This window comes from Scyliorhinus torazame, chromosome 22 (genome assembly GCF_047496885.1).
Source record: "Scyliorhinus torazame isolate Kashiwa2021f chromosome 22, sScyTor2.1, whole genome shotgun sequence".
In the NCBI taxonomy this organism is placed as follows: Eukaryota; Metazoa; Chordata; class Chondrichthyes; order Carcharhiniformes; family Scyliorhinidae; genus Scyliorhinus; species Scyliorhinus torazame.
The window spans coordinates 102,215,024-102,236,779 of NC_092728.1; the positions used below are offsets into that span (position 1 = coordinate 102,215,024).

At 48.7% G+C, this 21,756-nt stretch overlaps 1 protein-coding gene across 1 annotated transcript in view; it reads left to right on the forward strand.

The window, feature by feature from the left end:
* Positions 1-21,756, forward strand: part of col27a1b (collagen, type XXVII, alpha 1b) — a 699,034-nt gene that overhangs the window by 42,972 nt on the left and 634,306 nt on the right. The window contains exon 2 of the mRNA XM_072487808.1: positions 463-533. Coding sequence (XP_072343909.1) covers positions 463-533 — 71 coding nt within the window. The remainder of the gene's footprint in view (positions 1-462; positions 534-21,756) is intronic.

Consider the following 21,756-nt stretch of genomic DNA (forward strand, 5'->3'; position numbering starts at 1 on the left):
CTGTACTGGGCCTCAGCCTTAATTTTCTTGCACTGGAGTGGTGACCCGAACCCACAACCTTTGAACTCGGACATAATTGAGTGAGGCCCACTGGACTAGGGCTGACACTAAAACAAGACGATGCAGAACATGACCACATACCCAATCAGCAATACATTCAAACAAACTTCAGGCAAATCAGGAGTAATGGCATGAAGGATTCTTAATTTCTGGACTGCATATCTCGGTGATGGTAAGGGGGCAGGAATCATTTAAGAACATCTTGGGAATCTAAAGAAGCTTTAATTTTTTCACCCTGGTTGAATGGTTTAAAATGGAAGGCCTTCCTCATTTGTATCCACCTTGTTAAAATGAGAAATGGAAACAGCGTAGAACACAACAAGGGTGATATTGACACATGGCACATGTTGACAAGAGGTGTACTTTTCATTTAATTCTAACCCGTGTTTATTATTTCTCTAGGCGAGCCCTAATCCTCTGCGCTGTATTGTACTGTACTTGTTACTTGGGACTTGCACAAGTACTGCCTGAAGGTAAGATTAATTTAATTAGCAACTATGTATCAACAGAACAATGGAGACGTGTGAGCACAAATGTAGGGGGCGATTCTCCGATATTGAGGCCAAGTGTTCGCACCGTCGTGAACGCCGTCGAGTTTAACGACGGCGCGAACAGGGCCCGGGCACAACCTATTCTTGCCCCCACAGGGGGCCAGCACGCCGCTGGAGCGGTTCACGCCGCTCCAGCCTCCTTACGCGGCATCAATGGGCACCGCTCAATCTAGCGCCTGCGCGGTGAACTTCATCCGCGCGCCGGCCCCGACCCAACATGGGGTCGGTGTTCAGGAGCCGGCCGCACCAGGAAGTACGTCCGGGGGAGGGGAGAGGCCGGTCCGCCGATCGGTGGGCCCCGATCGCGGGCCAGACCCCATCGGAGGCCCCACCCCGGTGAAGGAGCCCCCCCACACCCCCACAGGTCGCTCCCCGAGCGTTCCCGCAGAGTTCCCGCCGGCAGAGACCAGGGGTGAACAGCGCAGGCGGGACTCTGTCGCGTCGGAGTGGCCGCCCGGGCCGGAGAATCGGCGGCCCCGCCGATTCCAGTGGCCAGCGCCGCGCCAAACACGCCGGCGCAAATGGCGCCGATTCTCCGCACCTCGGAGAATCGCACGCTGGCGTCGGGGCGCGGTTGCGGCGATTCTCCGGCCCGGCACGGGGCTCGGAGAATCGCCCCTGTAATTTCTCACTATTCTGCAGAGCATTGGAGAAAGTTATTGTCTGAAATTTAGATGCTCGTAATTTATTTTCTCAAGCAATTTTATACATGGCTGAGGATACTCCCATTAATATAAAGATTGGCCATAATAAATTAAATGAGTTTGGTAGTTATAATGCTCCAGTGAGGAAATGCACTGTGTGGTGCTGTACTGAATCATCCAGGTCAGGCAGGCCAAGAATGCTCCGCTCCATTAATCTTCTGATCTCAGCAGTGGGCTGGACAGTACAAGCGACCTGTAGGAGAAACATACTAATTTGGATTAGGATGGGGGGAAAGAAAGAAGTTAGCAACATTTCCATCAAATTGAGGAGACAGATTGTAGATAATTGGCAAAAAACACAGAGGGAAATAATTACGCAGTGAGCTGTTACAATCTGGAATGCACTGTTGAAACGGGCAATGCAAGCAGATTCAAGAGTAACTTTCATAGAATCCCTGCAGTGCAGAAGGAGGCCATTTGGCCCATCGAGTCTGCACCGCCCCTCCGAAAGAGCACCCACCCGAGGCTCACTCCCCCGCCCTATTCCTGCAACCCCACCCAACCTTTAGCGTGGCCAATATACCTCACTTGCACACCTTTGGACTGTGGGAGGAAACCGGAGCCCGCAGGAAACCCCCGCAGACACGGGGAGAACGTGCAGACTCCACACGGACAGTCACCCAAGGCCGGAATCGAAACTGGGTGCCTAGCGCTGTGAGGCAGCAGTGCTAACCACTCTGCCACCCTATCGGCCTTTCAAAGGGGTATATATTTGGAAAGGAGGTATTTGCAGGGCTATGGGGAAGGAGCAGGTGAGTGGGACTAATTGAATAGTTCTTTTATAGAGCTGGCACAGACAGGACGGTTGAATGGCCTCCTTCTTTAGGATTTGTTTTTTTGATCATGGGATACGGGCATCGTTGGCTTGGCCAGCATTGATTACCCAACCTTTGAGGGGCATTTAACAGTCAACCACATTACTATGGATCTGGAGTCACATGTAGGCCAGACCAGATAAGGAGAACAGATTTCTTTTTCTAAAGGGACTTTAGTGAACCAGATGGTTTTTTACGACAATGTTTCCAAGGTCATCATTGGACTTTTAACACCAGTTTTTTATTGAATTCAAATTTCACCATCCTTCACGGTGGGACTCAAACCCGGAACCCCAGAGCATCACCCTGGGTCTCTGGATTTCTAGTCCAGCAAGAATATTACTACGCCATTGCCTCCCCGAGCAAAGTGAAATGAAAGTCTGCTGCAAATGTGTATTCACTAGTTGTAGCCTACTAGTACACTGCTAGGGATCAGGGGTGAACTGGCAAGGTGGATACAGAACTGGCTAGGCCATAGAAGGCAGAGGGTAGCAATGGAGGGATGCTTTTCTAATTGGAGGGCTGTGACCAGTGGTGTTCCACAGGGATCAGTGCTGGGACCTTTGCTCTTTGTAGTATATATAAATGATTTGGAGGAAAATGTAACTGGTCTGATTAGTAAGTTTGCAGACGACACAAAGGTTGGTGGAATTGCGGATAGCGATGAGGACTGTCTGAGGATACAGCAGGATTTAGATTGTCTGGAGACTTGGGCGGAGAGATGGCAGATGGAGTTTAACCTGGACAAATGTGAGGTAATGCATTTTGGAAGGGCTAATGCAGGTAGGGAATATACAGTGAATGGTAGAACCCTCAAGAGTATTGAAAGTCAAAGAGATCTAGGAGTACAGGTCCACAGATCACTGAAAGGGGCTACACAGGTGGAGAAGGTAGTCAAGAAGGCATACGGCATGCTTGCCTTCATTGGCCGGGGCATTGAGTATAAGAATTGGCAAGTCATGTTGCAGCTGTATAGAACCTTAGTTAGGCCACACTTGGAGTATAGTGTTCAATTCTGGTCGCCACACTACCAGAAGGATGTGGAGGCTTTAGAGAGGGTGCAGAAGAGATTTACCAGAATGTTGCCTGGTATGGAGGGCATAAGCTATGAGGAGCGATTGAATAAACTCGGTTTGTTCTCACTGGAACGAAGGAGGTTGAGGGGCGACCTGATAGAGGTATACAAAATTATGAGGGGCATAGACAGAGTGGATAGTCAGAGGCTTTTCCCCAGGGTAGAGGGGTCAATTACTAGGGGGCATAGGTTTAAGGTGAGAGGGGCAAAGTTTAGAGTAGATGTACGAGGCAAGTTTTTTACGCAGAGGGTAGTGGGTGCCTGGAACTCACTACCGGAGGAGGTAGTGGAGGCAGGGACGATAGGGACATTTAAGGGGCATCTTGACAAATATATGAATAGGATGGGAATAGAAGGATACGGACCCAGGAAGTGTAGAAGATTGTAGTTTAGTCGGGCAGTATGGTCGGCACGGGCTTGGAGGGCCGAAGGGCCTGTTCCTGTGCTGTACATTTCTTTGTTCTTTGTTCTTTGCTTTAAGTAAAACAAGAGGGTGATAGCAGCAAGGAATGTTTTTGAGATGATATAGAGGTAGTTTGAATTAAAAAAAAAATCTTTCACAGGATATAAGCATCACTGGTGAGGCCAGATTTTATTGCCAATCCCATAGAATCATAGAATTCACAGTGCAGAAGGAGACCATTCGGCCCATCAAGTCTGCACCGGCCTTTGGAAAGAGCACCCTCAACACTATTCCCGATACCCAGTAATCCCACCAAACCTTTTTAGACACTATGGGCAATTTATCACGGCCAATCCACCTAAGCTGCACATCTTTGGACTGTGGGAGGAAACCGGAGCACCCGGAGGAAACCCACGCAGACACGGGGAGAACGTGCAGACTCGGCACAGACAGTGACCCAAGCCGGGAATCGAACCCGGGACCCTGGAGCTGTGAAGCAATTGTGCTAACCACTGTGCTACCGTGCTGCCCAATTACCGTTCTGCCCAATTAACCTGGAGAAGGTGGTGGTGAGCCACCTTCTTGAACCGTTGCAGTCGACGTGGTGTAAGTACAGCCACAGTGCTGTTAGGGAGGGAGTTCCAGGAGTTCCAGGGCGGCACGGTTTTCCCAATTCCCATTGACTTCAGTTTTGCTGGTCCCCCTGATACCACACTCGGTCAATGCTGCCGTGAGGTCAAAGGGCTGTCACTAGGGGCTGGTTTAGCACAGGGCTAAATAGCTGGCTTTTAAAGCAGACAGGCCAGCAGCACGGTTCAATTCCCGTACCAGCCTCCCCGAACAGGCGCCGGAATGTGGCGACTAGGGGCTTTTCACAGTAACTTCATTTGAAGCCGACTTGTGACGATGAGCGATTTTCATTTCATTTCATTTCATTTCTCACCCTCATCTCTGGAATTCAGCTCTTTTCTTCATGTTTCAACCAAGACTGGAACGAGGTCAAGGCTGAGTGATCTTGGCAGAACCCCAACGGAGTTGTGTCTGTGAGCAGGTTATTGATAAGCAAGAACCGCTTGGTAGCTCTGTTGATGACCCCTTCCATCACCATCGAGAGTGGACGTGATGGCACAGTAATTGATCAGGTTGGATTTGTCCTGCGTTTTGTGTGCAGGACGTATCACCCTTCATGACTGGATGTGGCAGCACTGCAGAGCTTAGGTCTGATCCATCAGTTCTGGGATTGCTTAGCTCTGTCTATCGCTTGCTGCTTCCCCTGTTATGACATGTACGTATTCCTGTGTCGTAGCTTCACTTGTCAGTATGCCTGGAGCTGCTCCTGGTAAGCCCTGTGCTCGTCATTGAACTAGGCTGGACCCCTCAGCTTGATGGTAACGGTAAAGTGGGGGATATGCTGGGCCATGGGGTTACAGACTGTGGTTGAGTACAGTTGCTGCTGATGGCACCTCACGGATTCCCAGGTTTCAGTTGCTGGATCTCTTCCGAATCTATCCCATTTAGTACGGTGGTTGCGTCTCGCAACACAACTTATGGTGTATCCATATTAAACCTAGCCAATGTAGGCACTGAATGTATCATGCCACAATTCCCAGCTCGACACCGCTCCTGAGGTCCACCGTCAGTTGTTCGACATTCATCCTCGTTGAGTGAGCTTCCCCAAGCAATGTTAATGAGGTCAGAGTCCCAATTGGGAAGCAGCTTCGGGCCTCCTGATTAAAACATCTCGCAGTAGGTGTGGATTAACGTTTTAGGTTGTAATGGACTGGACGGTATTTCTTGGCCCCCAAAAAAGTGATTAGGCAATCCATTCCCAGTGCTCTACCAATCACACACCAATTCTGACACCAAACCTTGACCAAAGGTCTTGACAACCAATCTGTGCATCACACAACAATTTGTGTAGCATCTTGAAGCATTGGGATGTCATACATGTAAAAATGTGGTTAAAGTGGGTTTTACGAAGCTTTCTGGGGGAGGAAGAGGAGGAGGGGGGGAGGAAGAGGAGGAAGGGAGGAAGCGAGGCATCAAGAGAGGTAGAAGCATGGGTCCTACACACATGAAGTTAAATCCTATTTTATTACTTAGCGTTTCAGGATTGTCACCAGGGTATCAAGATCTCCTTCACTCTCTTTTGCCTGGAATGAAAGGCATGCTGGTCAACGGTGGGCTTTGGGGAGTGACTCAGGATGGTTCCTGGGATGACAGAGTTGTCCTATGATGAAAGGCTGAGTAAATTGGGCTTACATTCTCTGGAGGTTAGAAGGGTGAGAGGTGACCACATGTACTGGTTTCTAGAGGGTCTTGACAGGGTAGACACTGGGTGGTTGCTTCTGCTGGCTGGGGACTCTGGAACTGGGGGACCCCACCCTCTGGGTGAGGTGTTAATCCTCTCGGGCTGAGTCGAGGAGAAATCTCTTGAGGAATTGAATCTTTGGAATTGTCAACCCAGAAGGATGTACATGATCCATCATCAACGGAGCGTGACAGGTTATTGATTTCTCAGGGCATGGAGAGTATATGGAGTGGGCAGAAAGGTGGAGGTGAAGCCAAAGTTAAGTCCTGATCGCACTAAATTGTGGCCGCCGCTGGCAAGGCGAGCATTTGTTGCCCATCCCTAATTGGTCTTGACCTGACTAGCTTGCTGGGCCAGAGGACAGTTAAGAATTGGGCGGCACGGTAGCATAGTGGGTAGCACAGTTGCTTCACAGCGCCAGGGTCCCAGGTTCGATTCCCGGGTTGGGTCACTGTCTGTGCGGAGTCTGCACGTCCTCCCCATGTCTGCGTGGCTTTCCTCCGGGTGCTCCAGTTTCCTCCCACAAGACCCGAAAGACGTGCTTGTTAGGTGAATTGGACATTCTGAATTCTCCCTCTGTGTACCCGAACAGGCGCCAGAATATGGCGACGAGGGGATTTTCACAGTAACTTCATTGCAGTGTCAACGTAAGCCTACTTGTGACACTAATAAAGATTATTATTATTAATCACCCACATTGCTGTGGGCACGACCAGGTAAGGACGGCCAATTTCCATCCTAAAAAGACATTCTTTTTGCTTCGTAATAATGTCTGGAGAGTGAAAATTTTGAATTGACTATTGCTTCCTTTTGCTTCTGAGGAGTTTGCATCTCCCAATCAAATTCCACTTAGGTGATGTGATGTTTTTTGATCGATGTGAAACATTTCGGATTAATTGCACTGTGAAATATTTCAGACATTGCACAGTCAGTGATAATCCCACTGGCGTTTCTGATTAGATTTCGTTGGCCCTGCCAAATTTCAACACCAGCGTAAGATTTTGCCACAAATCCTTTGCTATTGTTTCCATGACTCAAATATAACTGTACATGTTGTGAGATCCAGAAGGCCGGAATGTGCTATTTTCAGTCAATTTTGTTGGCAGTCACAGACTTGTGCGAAAATAGCCCAGGCCCAGTTTAACCTTTGTTAAAACAGTAGCTCATGGAGTAGGTTGGTAATTGAAAGAACTGTCAGGCATCCATATATACATATATATTGTATATATATATCTATAGTATAAACAAGTCAGCAGACATAAGTACCATGCCAGGATCTAAACCAACATCAATTCTGGAATCCTGTGTTCCTTTCTTGTATTTGTTCTTCATTGTGGGAAATATTTGCAACTTGCAACCTAGTTACTTCAGTGTTCCATTATACCTTATGTTGGTATGGCTGTCATTGGCGTTGGGTTTCAACGCCAATTTCTATCGCCTCTTTTTTTTGTTTGAACAAGTGACCTGTTCCTCGTTAGTATACTGGTTCCTATCCCCGCCTGTCACGGGGAAGACTGGGGTTCAATTCCTCGACGGGGAGCTTTGTGGAAGGGCGGCACGGTAGCACAGTGGTTAGGACAGCTGCTTCACAGCGCCAGGGTCCCAGGTTCGATTCCCGGCTTGGGTCACTGTCTGCGCGGAGTCTGCACATTCGCCCCGCATCCGCGTGGGTTTCCTACGGGTGCTCCGGTTTACTCCCATAAGTCCAAAGATGTGCAGGTTAGGTGGATTGGTCATGCTAAATTGCCTTTAGCGTCCAAAAAGCTTCGGTGGAGTTACTGGGTTACGGGAATAGGTGGAGATGTGGGCTTAGGTAGGGTGGCTCTTTCCAAGGGCCTGTGCAGATTCGATGGGCCGAATGGCCTCCTTCTGCACTGTAAATTCTTTGATTCTATGTGAAGTGATCCTGTGGCAAAAAAGGCTCAGTGGCCGGATAGAAGAGAACAGTACGAAGTCTTACAACACCAGGTTAAAGTCCAACAGGTTTGTTTCGATGTCACTAGCTTTCGGAGCGCTGCTCCTTCCTCAGGTGAATGAAGAGGTCTGTTCCAGAAACACATATATAGACAAATTCAAAGATGCCAAACAATGCTTGGAATGCGAGCATTAGCAGGTGATTAAATCTTTACAGATCCAGAGATGGGGTAACCCCAGGTTAAAGAGGTGTGAATTGTACCAAGCCAGGACAGTTGGTAGGATTTCGCAGGCCAGATGGTGGGGGATGAATGTAATGCAACATGAATCCCAGGTCCCGGTTGAGGCCGCACTCATGTGTGCGGAACTTGGCTATAAGTTTCTGCTCGGCGATTCTGCGTTGTCGCGGGTCCTGAAGGCCGCCTTGGAGAACGCTTACCCGGAGATCAGAGGCTGAATGCCCTTGACTGCTGAAGTGTTCCCCGACTGGAAGGGAACATTCCTGCCTGGTGATTGTTGCGCGATGTCCGTTCATTCGTTGTCGCAGCGTCTGCATGGTCTCGCCAATGTACCACGCTTCGGGACATCCTTTCCTGCAGCGTATGAGGTAGACAACGTTGGCCGAGTCGCACGAGTATGTACCGCGTACCTGGTGGGTGGTGTTCTCACGTGTAATAGTGGTATCCATGTCGATGATCTGGCACGTCTTGCAGAGATTGCCATGACAGGGTTGTGTGGTGTCGTGGTCACTGTTCTGAAGACTGGGTAGTTTGCTGCAAACAATGGTTCGTTTGAGGTTGCGCGGTTGTTTGAAGGCAAGTAGTGGGGGTGTGGGGATGACCTTGGCAAGATCAATGACGTGTTGAAGGCTGTGAAGAAGATGACGTAGTTTCTCCGCTCCGGGGAAGTACTGGACGACGAAGGGTATTCTGTCGGTTGTGTCCCATGTTTGTCTTCTGAGGAGGTCGGTCCGGTTTTTCGCTGTGGCACGTTGGAACTGTCGATCGATGAGTCGAGTGCCATATCCCGTTCGTACGAGGGCATCTTTCAACGTCTGTAGATGTCTGTTACGCTCCTCCTCGTCTGAGCAGATCCTGTGTATACGGAGCGCTTGTCCATAGGTGATGGCTTCTTTAATGTGTTTAGGGTGGAAGCTGGAGAAGTGGAGCATCATGAGGTTATCCGTAGGTTTGCGGTAAAGCGAAGTGCTGAGGTGACCGTCCTTGATGGAGACGAGTGTGTGCAAGAATGCAACTGATTTTGGAGAGTAGTCCATGGTGAGTCTGATGGTTGGATGGAACTTATTAATGTCATCGTGTAGTCTTTTCAGTGATTCTTCGCCGTGGGTCCAAAGGAAAAAAATGTCATCGATGTATCTGGTATATAACATCGGTTGAAGGTCCTGTGCGGTGAGTAGGTCCTGTTCAAACTTGTGCATGAAGATGTTGGCGTATTGGGGTGCGAATTTGGTCCCCATGGCTGTTCCGTGCGTCTGGATGAAGAACTTGTTGTCGAAGGTGAAGACGTTGTGATCCAGAATGAAGCGGATGAGTTGCAGAATTGCGTCTGGAGATTGGCAGTTGTCGGTGTTGAGTACTGAGGCTGTTGCAGCAATGCCGTCGTCATGGGGGATGCTGGTGTAGAGTGCCGAGACGTCCATTGTGACGAGGAATGTTCCTGGTTCAACTGGTCCATGGTTGCTGAGTTTCTGTAGGAAGTCCGTCGTGTCGCGACAGAAGCTGGGTGTACCTTGTACGATGGGTTTCAAGATGCCCTCGATGTAGCCAGAGAGGTTCTCACACAGGGTCCCATTGCCTGAAACGATAGGGCGGCCTGGTGTGTTGGCCTTATGTATTTTCGGGAGGCAGTAGAGATCTCCAATGCGGGGAGTACGTGGGATGAGAGCACGTAGGGTGCTCTGAAGATCTGGATCCAAGGTCTTGATCAGTCTGTTAAGTTGGCGGATGTGTTCCTTGGTCGGATCTGCGGGTAACTGTCTGTAGTGTACCTACAGCACATCGAGGGCATCTTGAAACCCATCGTACAAGGTACACCCAGCTTCTGTCGCGACACGACGAACTTCCTACAGAAACTCAGCAACCATGGACCAGTTGAACCAGGAACATTCCTCGTCACAATGGACGTCTCGGCACTCTACACCAGCATCCCCCATGACGACGGCATTGCTGCAACAGCCTCAGTACTCAACACCGACAACTGCCAATCTCCAGACGCAATTCTGCAACTCATCCGCTTCATTCTGGATCACAACGTCTTCACCTTCGACAACAAGTTCTTCATTCAGACGCACGGAACAGCCATGGGGACCAAATTCGCAGCCCAATATGCCAACATCTTCATGCACAAGTTTGAACAGGACCTACTCACCGCACAGGACCTTCAACCGATGTTATACACCAGATACATCGATGACATTTTTTTCCTTTGGACCCACGGCGAAGAATCACTGAAACGACTACACGATGACATTAATAAGTTCCATCCAACCATCAGACTCACCATGGACTACTCTCCAAAATCAGTTGCATTCTTGCACACACTCGTCTCCATCAAGGACGGTCACCTCAGCACTTCGCTTTACCGCAAACCTACGGATAACCTCATGATGCTCCACTTCTCCAGCTTCCACCCTAAACACATTAAAGAAGCCATCCCCTATGGACAAGCGCTCCGTATACACAGGATCTGCTCAGACGAGGAGGAGCGTAACAGACATCTACAGACGTTGAAAGATGCCCTCGTACGAACGGGATATGGCACTCGACTCATTGATCGACAGTTCCAACGTGCCACAGCGAAAAACCGGACCGACCTCCTCAGAAGACAAACATGGGACACAACCGACAGAATACCCTTCGTCGTCCAGTACTTCCCCGGAGTGGAGAAACTACGTCATCTTCTTCACAGCCTTCAACACATCATTGATGACGATGAACATCTTGCCAAGGTCATCCCCACACCCCCACTACTTGCCTTCAAACAACCGCGCAACCTCAAACGAACCATTGTTTCCAGCAAACTACCCAGTCTTCAGAACAGTGACCATGACACCACACAACCCTGTCATGGCAATCTCTGCAAGACGTGCCAGATCATCGACATGGATACCACTATTACACGTGAGAACACCACCCACCAGGTACGCGGTACATACTCGTGCGACTCGGCCAACGTTGTCTACCTCATACGCTGCAGGAAAGGATGTCCCGAAGCGTGGTACATTGGCGAGACCATGCAGATGCTGCGACAACGAATGAACGGACATCGCGCAACAATCACCAGGCAGGAATGTTCCCTTCCAGTCGGGGAACACTTCAGCAGTCAAGGGCATTCAGCCTCTGATCTCCGGGTAAGCGTTCTCCAAGGCGGCCTTCAGGACCCGCGACAACGCAGAATCGCCGAGCAGAAACTTATAGCCAAGTTCCGCACACATGAGTGCGGCCTCAACCGGGACCTGGGATTCATGTTGCATTACATTCATCCCCCACCATCTGGCCTGCGAAATCCTACCAACTGTCCTGGCTTGGTACAATTCACACCTCTTTAACCTGGGGTTACCCCATCTCTGGATCTGTAAAGATTTAATCACCTGCTAATGCTCGCATTACAAGCATTGTCTGGCATCTTTGAATTTGTCTATATATGTGTTTCTGGAACAGACCTCTTCATTCACCTGAGGAAGGAGCAGCGCTCCGAAAGCTAGTGACATCGAAACAAACCTGTTGGACTTTAACCTGGTATTGTAAGACTTCGTACTGTGCTCACCCCAGTCCAACGCCGGCATCTCCACATCATGGATAGAAGAGAGGAAGAGAACTCCTCTCCCAAAGTAGCACACGTTTAAAGCTTCAAATTGTTATATGCGGCAGATGAATGCTGTTGGTCATGGCGGCCGCTGATCAGTCTACTTAGTCTGTAAGTACGTTTTGCACACCGAAGCCGGAGTACTCCATTATACCTTGTGTTGCCATGGCTGTCATTGGTCGTTGGGTTTCCATCCTGATTTCTGTGACATCTCTTTTTTTGTTCGAGCAAGTGACCTGTTCCAGCCCCTCTTTAAAATTCTGGCTATCCCCTTCCCCAGTATTTGGCCACATTCCTTTCCCAGTTTATTCTCCTTTTAGTCTTCGGCCAAACCGTGTTCAGCATACGCTCGTAAATGAGAATATTTTATTCTGAGCGTCATTCGTGAACCGAATGGGTTTTTGGGACGAGTATTTAAAGAAAAATGATTATTAATAATTAAACCAGTACCCTTATTCCAGGCTTCATTAAGTGAATTTAACCCACTGGAACTGCCGTGGTGTAATTTTAATCCCCATGTCTCCAGAGCATTCGTTCAGGCTTCTGCTTTACTGGTCCAGTTATATTACCTCCATGCTACCGTGACTAGAGTTTGTTCGCTTGTCAAGACGATGTTGTCAGCACATTGAAGATATACGGTGTGACAGCTTGGGACGGTGGAATGCATTGACCTCAGTACCATGGACAGCAAAGAGTATCTGTTGCGTAGGAACTGCAGTGCACAGCTCACTGAACCGATGTTCAAACTGTTCTGTTAACACAGGAGCAGCGAAAGCATGTTGAAGGGGAAAGTCTGTTGTATCTTATTATTAGCGAAGCTAAAATGATTACTTTAATCCACTCAAGGTAAAGTGGAACCAGAAGGCGGCAGGGCGGCACAGTGGTTAGCACTGCTGCCTCACCGTGCCAGGGACCTGGGTTTGATTCCGACCTCTGGTGACTGTGTGCAGTTTGCACGTTCTCCCCGTGTCTGCGTGGGTTTCCTCCGGGTGCTCCGATTTCCTCCTACAGTCCGAAGGTGGGCAAGTTAGGTGGATTGCTTACAAAGCAAATTGCCCCTTAGGGTAGGGTGCAGGAATAGGGAGGGGTTTGGGCCTAGATAGGGTGGTTTTCTGAAAGGTCGGTGCAGACCTCGATGGGTCGAATGGCCTCCTTCTATGTCAGGATTCTATGATCCTCTGCACCCTCCATGGCTTCACCCCTCCCTATCTCCATAAAGTCCCCCGTTTTACGACCCTCCGAGATCTCGGCACTCCTTCAGTTCTTGTCTCTTGTTTTTCTCATTTTCTTTACTCCACTATTGATGGCTCGGTCTTCAACATTTTTGGCCCGGAAGCTTTGGAATCTCCTCCCTCAAACCTCTCGCCCAGTTGTCCACTTCTGCAAGGTGCTCCTTAAATCCTGCCCCTCATTGCCTCTTCTGATATCTCCTCATGTGGCTCATTAATTGCCAAATAGACATTCCTATGATGTGTCGGGGGACGGCTGGCCACTTTAAAGGTGCTGCTGCTGTGCAGTTGCACACTGCGTACCTAGGCTGTCGTGCAGGATCCTCATCTCTGCAAGGTGTACCCCTCCTCCTCACCTTCCAACGCTGCATAATAACTCCAACTAAAGTTCAATATTTCTGTGTTTGGCAATATCGATTGATGTAATTTTAATTTTGTGGCAGTCGAAGTGCAGAACTTTGTTTGTTTTCTCCCAGCAAAATGCGACTCATTTTATCCTTGCTTAAACAAGCAAACCCATCGTGGTGTTGCTCAGAGGACGTCTGGAACACAGTTTCAAAGTTTAGCTGCTTAAGGCCACAGCTTCGGTACTCCCTGTTGGAGAATGCAGTCTAAATAGACACACCCAGGGGCTTTAAGAGGCTAATCACTGTCCTTGATGGAAGTCTTCCTGATTTTAGCAGTCCCTTACTACTCTCTTTGAGAAGGAATGAGATTATTAAGGTTTGAAAAGGATCACTCGGAAGTAACTGGTTTAGCACACTGGGCTAAATCGCTGGCTTTGAAAGCAGACCAAGGCAGGCCAGCAGCACGGTTCAATTCCCGTACCAGCCTCCCCGAACAGGCGCCGGAATGTGGCGACTAGGGGCTTTTCACAGTAACTTCATTTGAAGCCTACTTGTGACAATAAGTCATTTTCATTTCATTTCATTTTCATTTCCCTGTTCTTTTGAGAAAGAAAAAGAAAGATGTGCATTTATATAGCGGCTTTCACGGCCTCGAAGTCTCAAAGCATTTTACAGCCAGCGAAGTGCTTTTGAAGAGTAGTCACTGTCGTCATGTAGGAAACATGGCAGCCAAACCGTGCACAGTAAGCTCTCACTCATGACGAAGTGACAAAGACCAGATTCTGTTTCATGGTGGTTGATGGAGGGCTAAATCCTGGCCTGGGCACCAGGGAAAACTCCACTGTTCTTCTTTGAAATAACCAGTAATATTACCTCTATGCTCCCGTGCCACAGGAACAGGCCCTTTGGCCCATCAGGCCTGTACCGGTCATGATACCAAACTTGGCCAAAACCCTCAGCACTTCCTTGTGCCGTATCCCTCTATACCCGTCCTATCCATGTGTTGTCAAGATGCTTTTTGAACGCCGTTAATGTATCTGCTTCCACAACTTCCCCTGGCAACGCGTTCCAGGCACTCACCACCCTCTGTGTAAAAAAAACTGCCTCGCACATCTCCTCTAAACTTTGCCCTATGGACCTTAAACCTATGCCCCCTCGTGACTGGGAAAGAGTGCCTGCCCATCCACTCTATCCATGCCCCTCATAATCTTGTAGACCTCTATCAGGTCACCCCTCAACCTCCGTCTTCCTAATGAAAACAGTCCGAGTCTATTCAGCCTCTCCACATAGCCAACACCCTCCATACCAGGCAACATCCTGGTAAACCTCGTCTGCACCCTCTCCAAAGCCTCCACATCCTTCTGGTAGTGTGGTGACCAGAATAGTGCGCAATATTCCAAGTACGGCCTTACCAAGGTTCTATACAACTGCAACATGGCTTGCCAGTTTTTATACTTGATGCCCTGGGATCTGTATCTGCCCGAGAGGGCAGGCAGAATCTCCGTTTAACTTTCAAGACTGCAAATATCAAGTCCAGTGGGTCTTCAGCGATTTGTTTCTGATTTATGAATATGATGTTTGAGCACCTTTGAGTGTGTGATGCTTCCAAGAACATCAAGCGTGGTACTATGAGGTGTGCCAGAACATATATTTCAGCTGATCTTCCTTGCCCATTTATCCGATCTGGAAGATGTTTCATTACGAACCTGGCCTGACCCTCACAGACCATTATTCACTGCAGAGATTAATCGTTCACATCAAGATGCCTGTTCCCACGTGGTTCAGATAGTTTTAGCATTAATCACTTTCAGCCTGTTTTTTGGTTTACAACACACTTGTACTGGGGCTGGTTTAGCTCACTGGGCTAAATCGCTGGCTTTGAAAGCAGACCAAGGCAGGCCAGCAGCACGGTTCAATTCCCATACCAGCCGCCCCGAACAGGCGCCGGAATGTGGCGACTAGGGGCTTTTCACAGTAACTTCATTTGAAGCCTACTTGTGACAATAAGCGATTTTCATTTCATTCATTCATTCACTTACAAAATTCTTCACCGAGTTTACATTTGCTTGACTTCACTGTCGGGTGAAAAAACTCTCTTTGCCCTTCCATCTCGAAAGTCTTGCAACTTTGTTAGTGACCATGTTCCTCATAAAGCCTCATCAATGGCTTGATTAGTGTTTGTAAAGTTTGAAGTGGTCGGGAATAGGGGTTGAGTTGCACAATCGATCCTGGTATTTTAATCCCGGTGGCCTTCCGACAAAATTGCTGATGACAGGTAATCAAAACCGAAATGTTAACTCCATTTCCCTCATAAGAACTAGGAGCAGAAGTAGACCATTCAGCCCCCCCCCCTCCCCCCCCCCCCCCCCACCCCCCCGAGTACGCTCCGCCATTCGATACTATCGTGGCTGATCTCCTCTCACTATCCTGCCCGTTCTCCAACACCCTTCAACCCGTCACTAATTAAAAATCTGTCTCCTTAAATTTACTCATTGTCCCAGCATCCAGGGAAAGCGAATTCCACGACCCTTTGACAGAAGTAGTTTCTCCTCAACTCTGTTCTTCTGCCCCCCTTCCCGAAAACTATGACCTCTCGTTCTAGCTTGCTCCACCAGAGGAAGCGCCTGCTCTCCGTCTGTTTTGTCAACATCTTTCATGATCTTATATACCTCAATTAGATTCCCTCACATTCTTCTAAACCCGAGAGAGTATCGGCCTAAACTGCTCAATCTCTCTTCATACAACAAACCCCTCATCTCTGGACTCAATCTAGTGAACCTCCTCTGAACAGCCCCCAATGCCACTGCATCTTTCCTCAAATAAGGGGAACAAAACTGTGCACAATACTCCAGGTGCAGTCTCACCAATGCCTTGTATAGTTGCAGCAACACCTTCCTACTTTTATACTCTATATCTTTAGCTGGAAATGGAGGGTCTGCCTCTCATGTGGATATAAATGATTCCATTGGACTAGATTGAACAGGAGCAGGGAGTTATCCCTCAATCAACATCACACAAAGAAACAGGTTACCTGGCCTTTATCGCGTTGCTGTTTGTGGGAGCTTGCTGTGCATTAATTGGCATTACAGCAATGATTGTCCTTCATTGGCCGCTAATTGCTTTGTACTTATGTAGTTGGGGAGGTGTTAGCAAAATGGAAATCGTGTTTTTTTCCCATAATCCAAACAGCTATCCTGCTGTGATAGTGGAGTCGGACACTTTAGGAACTTTCAAGCAGTTATTGGATAGGCACATGGAGCACACCAGAATGATAGAGAGTGGGATAGCTTGATCTTGGTTTCGGAGAAAGCTCGGCACCACATCGAGGGCCGAAGGGCCTGTTCTGTGCTGTACTGTTCTATGTTCTATTGCCGTCAACCTCTTGGCTCTCCTCTGCACTTTGAATAACTCTCTGCTTTCATAGAGGGACAGCACAGAAAGGGATCCTTCGGCCCACTGCGTCTGTGCCAGCCCGAAGGTCGGCCATTTGGCAAAGGTGGGTCCCGGGCAAAACAAAAGTTTGAAAAACACTGGTTTAGAGAGACCAGAAAGGTGAACAAAGGTCACCGGGGTATCGGGCCCTCCTTTCCCAGGGCCAGGGAGTTGACAAGGAAGAATCGAGGAAGCAGGTAGCTGTCTGTACCAGTGTGGACTGTGCTGTAAATGGGTTAAATAAATTCAAATCTGTACCTGATCTGTGCTTGGGAGTCACGTTCTTCCACTAATTTAGCTCTGTTCATTCTCAGCTGTGAGTACATGGATCTGATTTGCACCAAACGACCGTTTAACACTTAAATAAAAGGGAAAGGGTAAATTTTCAGGCATCTCATTGAGAAACTGCAGATGAGCCCTTCCATCCCTCCCCATCGGCAAGACCTTCATTCTTACGGACAGAATAGAGACGTTGAGCAAAGCGACTCCCTAAGCCAGCTTTGGACTCGCTGTTGAGAAAACCACACTGTGGGCAGCAAGCAGAGTATTCCGGGGAGGAAGACGTACGCGCAAATCCCTGTCTGCCCCCAGCAGGTGGCCGGGGACTCGGAAAGGTGGAAAGGCTGGAGGTGAAAGTGCAAGGGCTGTATCACCGAGAATCAAATAGGAACGGAGCAGACGATGGGTGTGGACTGTGGAAAGTAGCTAACATAACACCGCTGTTTGAGAAGGGAGGGAGACAGAAGACTGGAGATTATAGGCCGGTTAGCCTGACTTCGGTCATTGGCAAGTTTTTAGAGTTCATTATTAAAGGTGAGATCGCGGAATACTTGGAAGTGCATGATGAAATAGGACTGAGCCAGCACGGCTTCGTCAAGGGGTCATGTCTGACAAATCTGTTAGAGCTCTTTGAGGAGGTAACAAGGAAGTTAGACAAAGGAGAACCAGTGGATATGATTTATTTAGAGTTCCAGAAGGCCTTTGACAAGGTGCCGCATACGAGACTTAAATAAGTTAAGAGCTCATGGTGTTAAGGGTAAGATCCTGGCATGGATAGAGGATTGGCTGACTGGCAGAAGACAGAGAGTAGGACTGTTTTTTTTAAAGGTTTTTTTTTCAGGATGGCAGCCGGTGACTAGTGGTGTGCCTCAGGGGTCGGTGCTGGGACCACAACATTTCACAATATGCATTAACGATTCGGAAGAAGGAACTGAAGGCACTGTTGCTAAGTTTGCAGATGATACAAAGATCTGTAGAGGGTGAGGTAGTATTGAGGAAGCAAGGGGGCTGCAGAAGGATTTGGACGGGCTCGGAGAGTGGGCAAAGAAGTGGCAGATGGAATACAATGTTGAAAAGTATGGGGTTATGCACTTTGGAAGGAGGAATGGAGGCACAGACTATTTTCTAAATGGGGAAATGCTTAGGAAATCAGAAGCACAAAGGGACTTGGGAGTCCTTGTTCAAGATTTTCTTAAGGTTAACGTGCAGGTTCAGTTGGCGGTTAGGAAGGCAAATGCAATGTTAGTTTTCATGTCGAGAGGGCTAGAATACAAGGCCAGGGAAGTACTTCTGATGTATAAGGCTCTGGTCAGACCCATTTGGAGTATTGTGAGCAATTTTCGGCCCCATATCTAAGGTAGGCCTTGGAAAGGGTCCAGAGGGGGTTCTCAAAAATGATCCCTGGAGTGAAGAGCTTGTCGTATGAGGAACGGTTGAGGACTCTGGGTCTGTACTCGTTGGAGTTTAGAAGGATGAGGGGGGATCTTATTGAAACTGACAGGATACAGCGAGGCCTGGATAGAGTGGACGTGGAGAGGATGTTTCCACTTGTAGGAAAAACTAGAACCAGAGGGCACAATCTCCGACTAAAGGGACAATCCTTTAAAACAGAGATGAGGAGGAATTTCTTCAGCCAGAGGATGGTGAATCTGGAACTCTTTGCCGCAGAAGGCTGTGGAGGCCAAATTGCTGAGTGTCTTTAAGACAGAGATAGATAGGTTCTTGATTAACAAGGGGATCAGGGGTTATGGGGAAAAGGCAGGAGAATGGGGATGAGAAACATATCAGCGATGATTGAATGGCGGAGCAGACTTGATGGGCATAATTCTGCTCCTATGTCTTATGGCTTTATGGTGTCATGGTGGGAATAGTCACTTTGGAACACTGAAAGGAAGGGGAGGGAAAGATGTGCTTTATAGTGGAATTGTGGTAAAGGAAGCAGAGGTGGCAGAGGTATCTGTCAAATTTACAACTTTTATACTCTGTTTAATGATACATTGTTTTGCAAAAATCAGCAAGATTAGTCTGCGTGTAAAAATAGTAACACTCTAATAATGCCAGGCTCCATCCAAAAACACAATCGATGACAGCAGCGAAAGCATTAAGGCCCACTTTAGTACTTACAGTAGAGGTAAGACAACTAACACGGGGAGTAATTCAAGGTGAAAAATTGCTGCATTGCACAAAGTGAATATCTGTTGCTATTTTGTCAGCCAATATGGGAGGAAACTGCAAAGCTTGTAGGGAGGCTAGTCCACAGATGTCTGAAATGGCAAAGATCACACAGTTTCTAAAAACAAGTTTGTTATTGTGCACCACAAGCATGGAGGTGGTGCTCAGAAAGTTCGACGTCGCATCAACCATTGAATCAGCTATTCACGTCTAATTTAAGAACCTCTACTTTGTTTCAAGCTATATTTGTATCTGGATGGTGTGAATGAGGGATTTCCTCAGCAGATATTGCACCATCACTGCCAAGGCCTGACACCTGACAGATGTATCTGAAACAGATTCTGAGTGAAGAGTGTTTCTTATTATTTTCTTCATTGAAGCCAGGACGTTACACGGAGCAGGGTCGAATACAGCAGTGCTGCAACTAAATTAATTCTAAATTTAGTGGAGCGCAGCGCTGTAAAACTTAAGGCATATATAAATAGTTACATCATGAGCTGGATTGCAACCAAAAGGATTTGGAACCTAGATGGGTAGATGGTCCGCGTGCAATCTTATTTGTCTCACATATGCTGAATGTGAATTAGGGATAATAATTGACTGGGATTCTGCATGCTATTCAGGTGAGCTTTGCTTTATTTGGCAAATAGTGTGTGCCTGATTGTGCATGTTCCTTGAATAACAATGATTGTGCTCATACAGAGCGAGATCTTCCCTTGGATTGTGGGACCATGATGTCCAGAACTCATGGGGAGGGGGTCCTGATCTCGCAATTCCTGGGAGCAAAATACCAATGGCATGTTTAGCTCTGTGTGAGGAACCTCCCCCTCCGCCCCCGGGAAAGGCAGGTTGCCAATGTAAATATGTTTACGGATAATAAGGTAATTAAGAGCTCTTATAAACAGGGATTTCCAATGGGAATTATCGGTGCACAGGCTTTTTTGACATTCCGGATCTTGTCAGTGGAAGTGGCAATTTTAGAATTGAGCACCAAAAAATTCCACAGGTATTGAGGGTTCACACCCGCTTCCTTGCCTAAGTGAAAGATTTTTGATAACACCACCTGCTTTGAGAGTTTTCTTTCACTACTTTGGAGGTTACATTGGAAGTGTGTGCATCTGATCCCTGGTTTCCATGTGTTACATATCAGTCCAGCATGTTTTTTTTTTTCTTTACTCTCTCATAGGATGAGGGCATCACTGTAAAGACCAACAATTGTTGGCTACCCCTAATTTCCCTTGAACTGAGTGCCTCGCTTGGCTGTTTCAGCGGGTAGTTTAACAGTCAGCCACATTGCTGTGGGTCTGGAGCCACATGTAGGCCAGACCGGGTGAGGACGGAAGATTTCCTTCCCTTAAGGACATTAGTGAACCAGATGGGTTTTTACAACAGTCAATAGTTTCATGGTCACCTGGTGGGAGGGTGGGGGTATCCGACCCCGGGGGGGGGGGGTGCCTCCACGGTGTCCTGGCTCACGATCGGGGCCTACCGATCGGCGGGCCGGCTAGTTCCGTGGGGGCCTATGTTCCTCCGCGCCGGGGCCCTACAGGGCTCCGCCATATTGCCCGGGGTCCGGCGCGGAGATGGGAAGCCACGCGCATGCGCGGACTCGCTCCGGCCGGGGCGCGCCGGCGTTCGGGCGCCGGAGCTGCGGACACCACTCCGGCGCCGTACTAGCCCCCTGGGAAGGGGTGGATACCTGCCACTTGAGGCCCGTTGACGCCGGAGTGGCCCGTGCCACTTTTCACGCTGGCGTCAGAACCTGGCCGCAGGATTGGAGAATCCCGGCCCATATGTTTATTAACTGAATTTAAGTTCTGCCAGCTTCCATGGTGGGTTGCGAACCCATGTCCCAGAGCATTAGCCCGGGTCTTTGTATGACTAGTCCAATGACAGTCCCAGCACACCACCATACCCCCCCGTGGGTGCAGTGGCAAAAACAGCACCGGCAGCTTGAGTGGCACGAGCCTTCTCCTCCCCTGACAGATCTGCAGCCCTGGGTTGAGGAACTGAGCTCCGGGTTCTCGCTCACAGGAGGCGATTCCTGCAATAGCGGATCAGCTTCCGAGGCATGTCTGAACACCAGACTCTGAAGACGCATCAGGTTGTTTCAGGATACTGGTGTCTGCTGGGGGAAAAAAAGCTGCTGACAAATCAACCAATTCTCTGAGGCTCCTTCGACAGCCCCCCCCCCCCCCCAAACCCGGGATTTGGAGGGTTTTGTAGTCAACCCCTCACACAGGTGATCAATGCCATGCTTGCCAGCTTTGGCAACTACGCATTCCTTGACACTCATGATGCCAGTCAGAGTGGGCAGGCACTCTGGTTTCGAACATGAGGGTTGGGACTCTGGCTGACCTTCCACTGGGTGCAGGGGAGCATCAACTCTACACGTGGCAGGGATTGGCACGGTGGCGCAGTGGTTAGCACTGCTGCCTCACAGCGCCGAGGTCCCAGGATTGATCCCGGTACTGGGTCACTGTCTGTGTGGAGTTTGCACATTCTCCCCGTGTTTGCGTGGGTTTCGCCCCCACAACCCAAAGATGTGCAGGGGAGGTGGATTGGCCACGCTAAATTGCCCCTTAATTGGCAAAAATGAATTGGGTACATAAATGTATAACAAAAAAACTCTACAGATG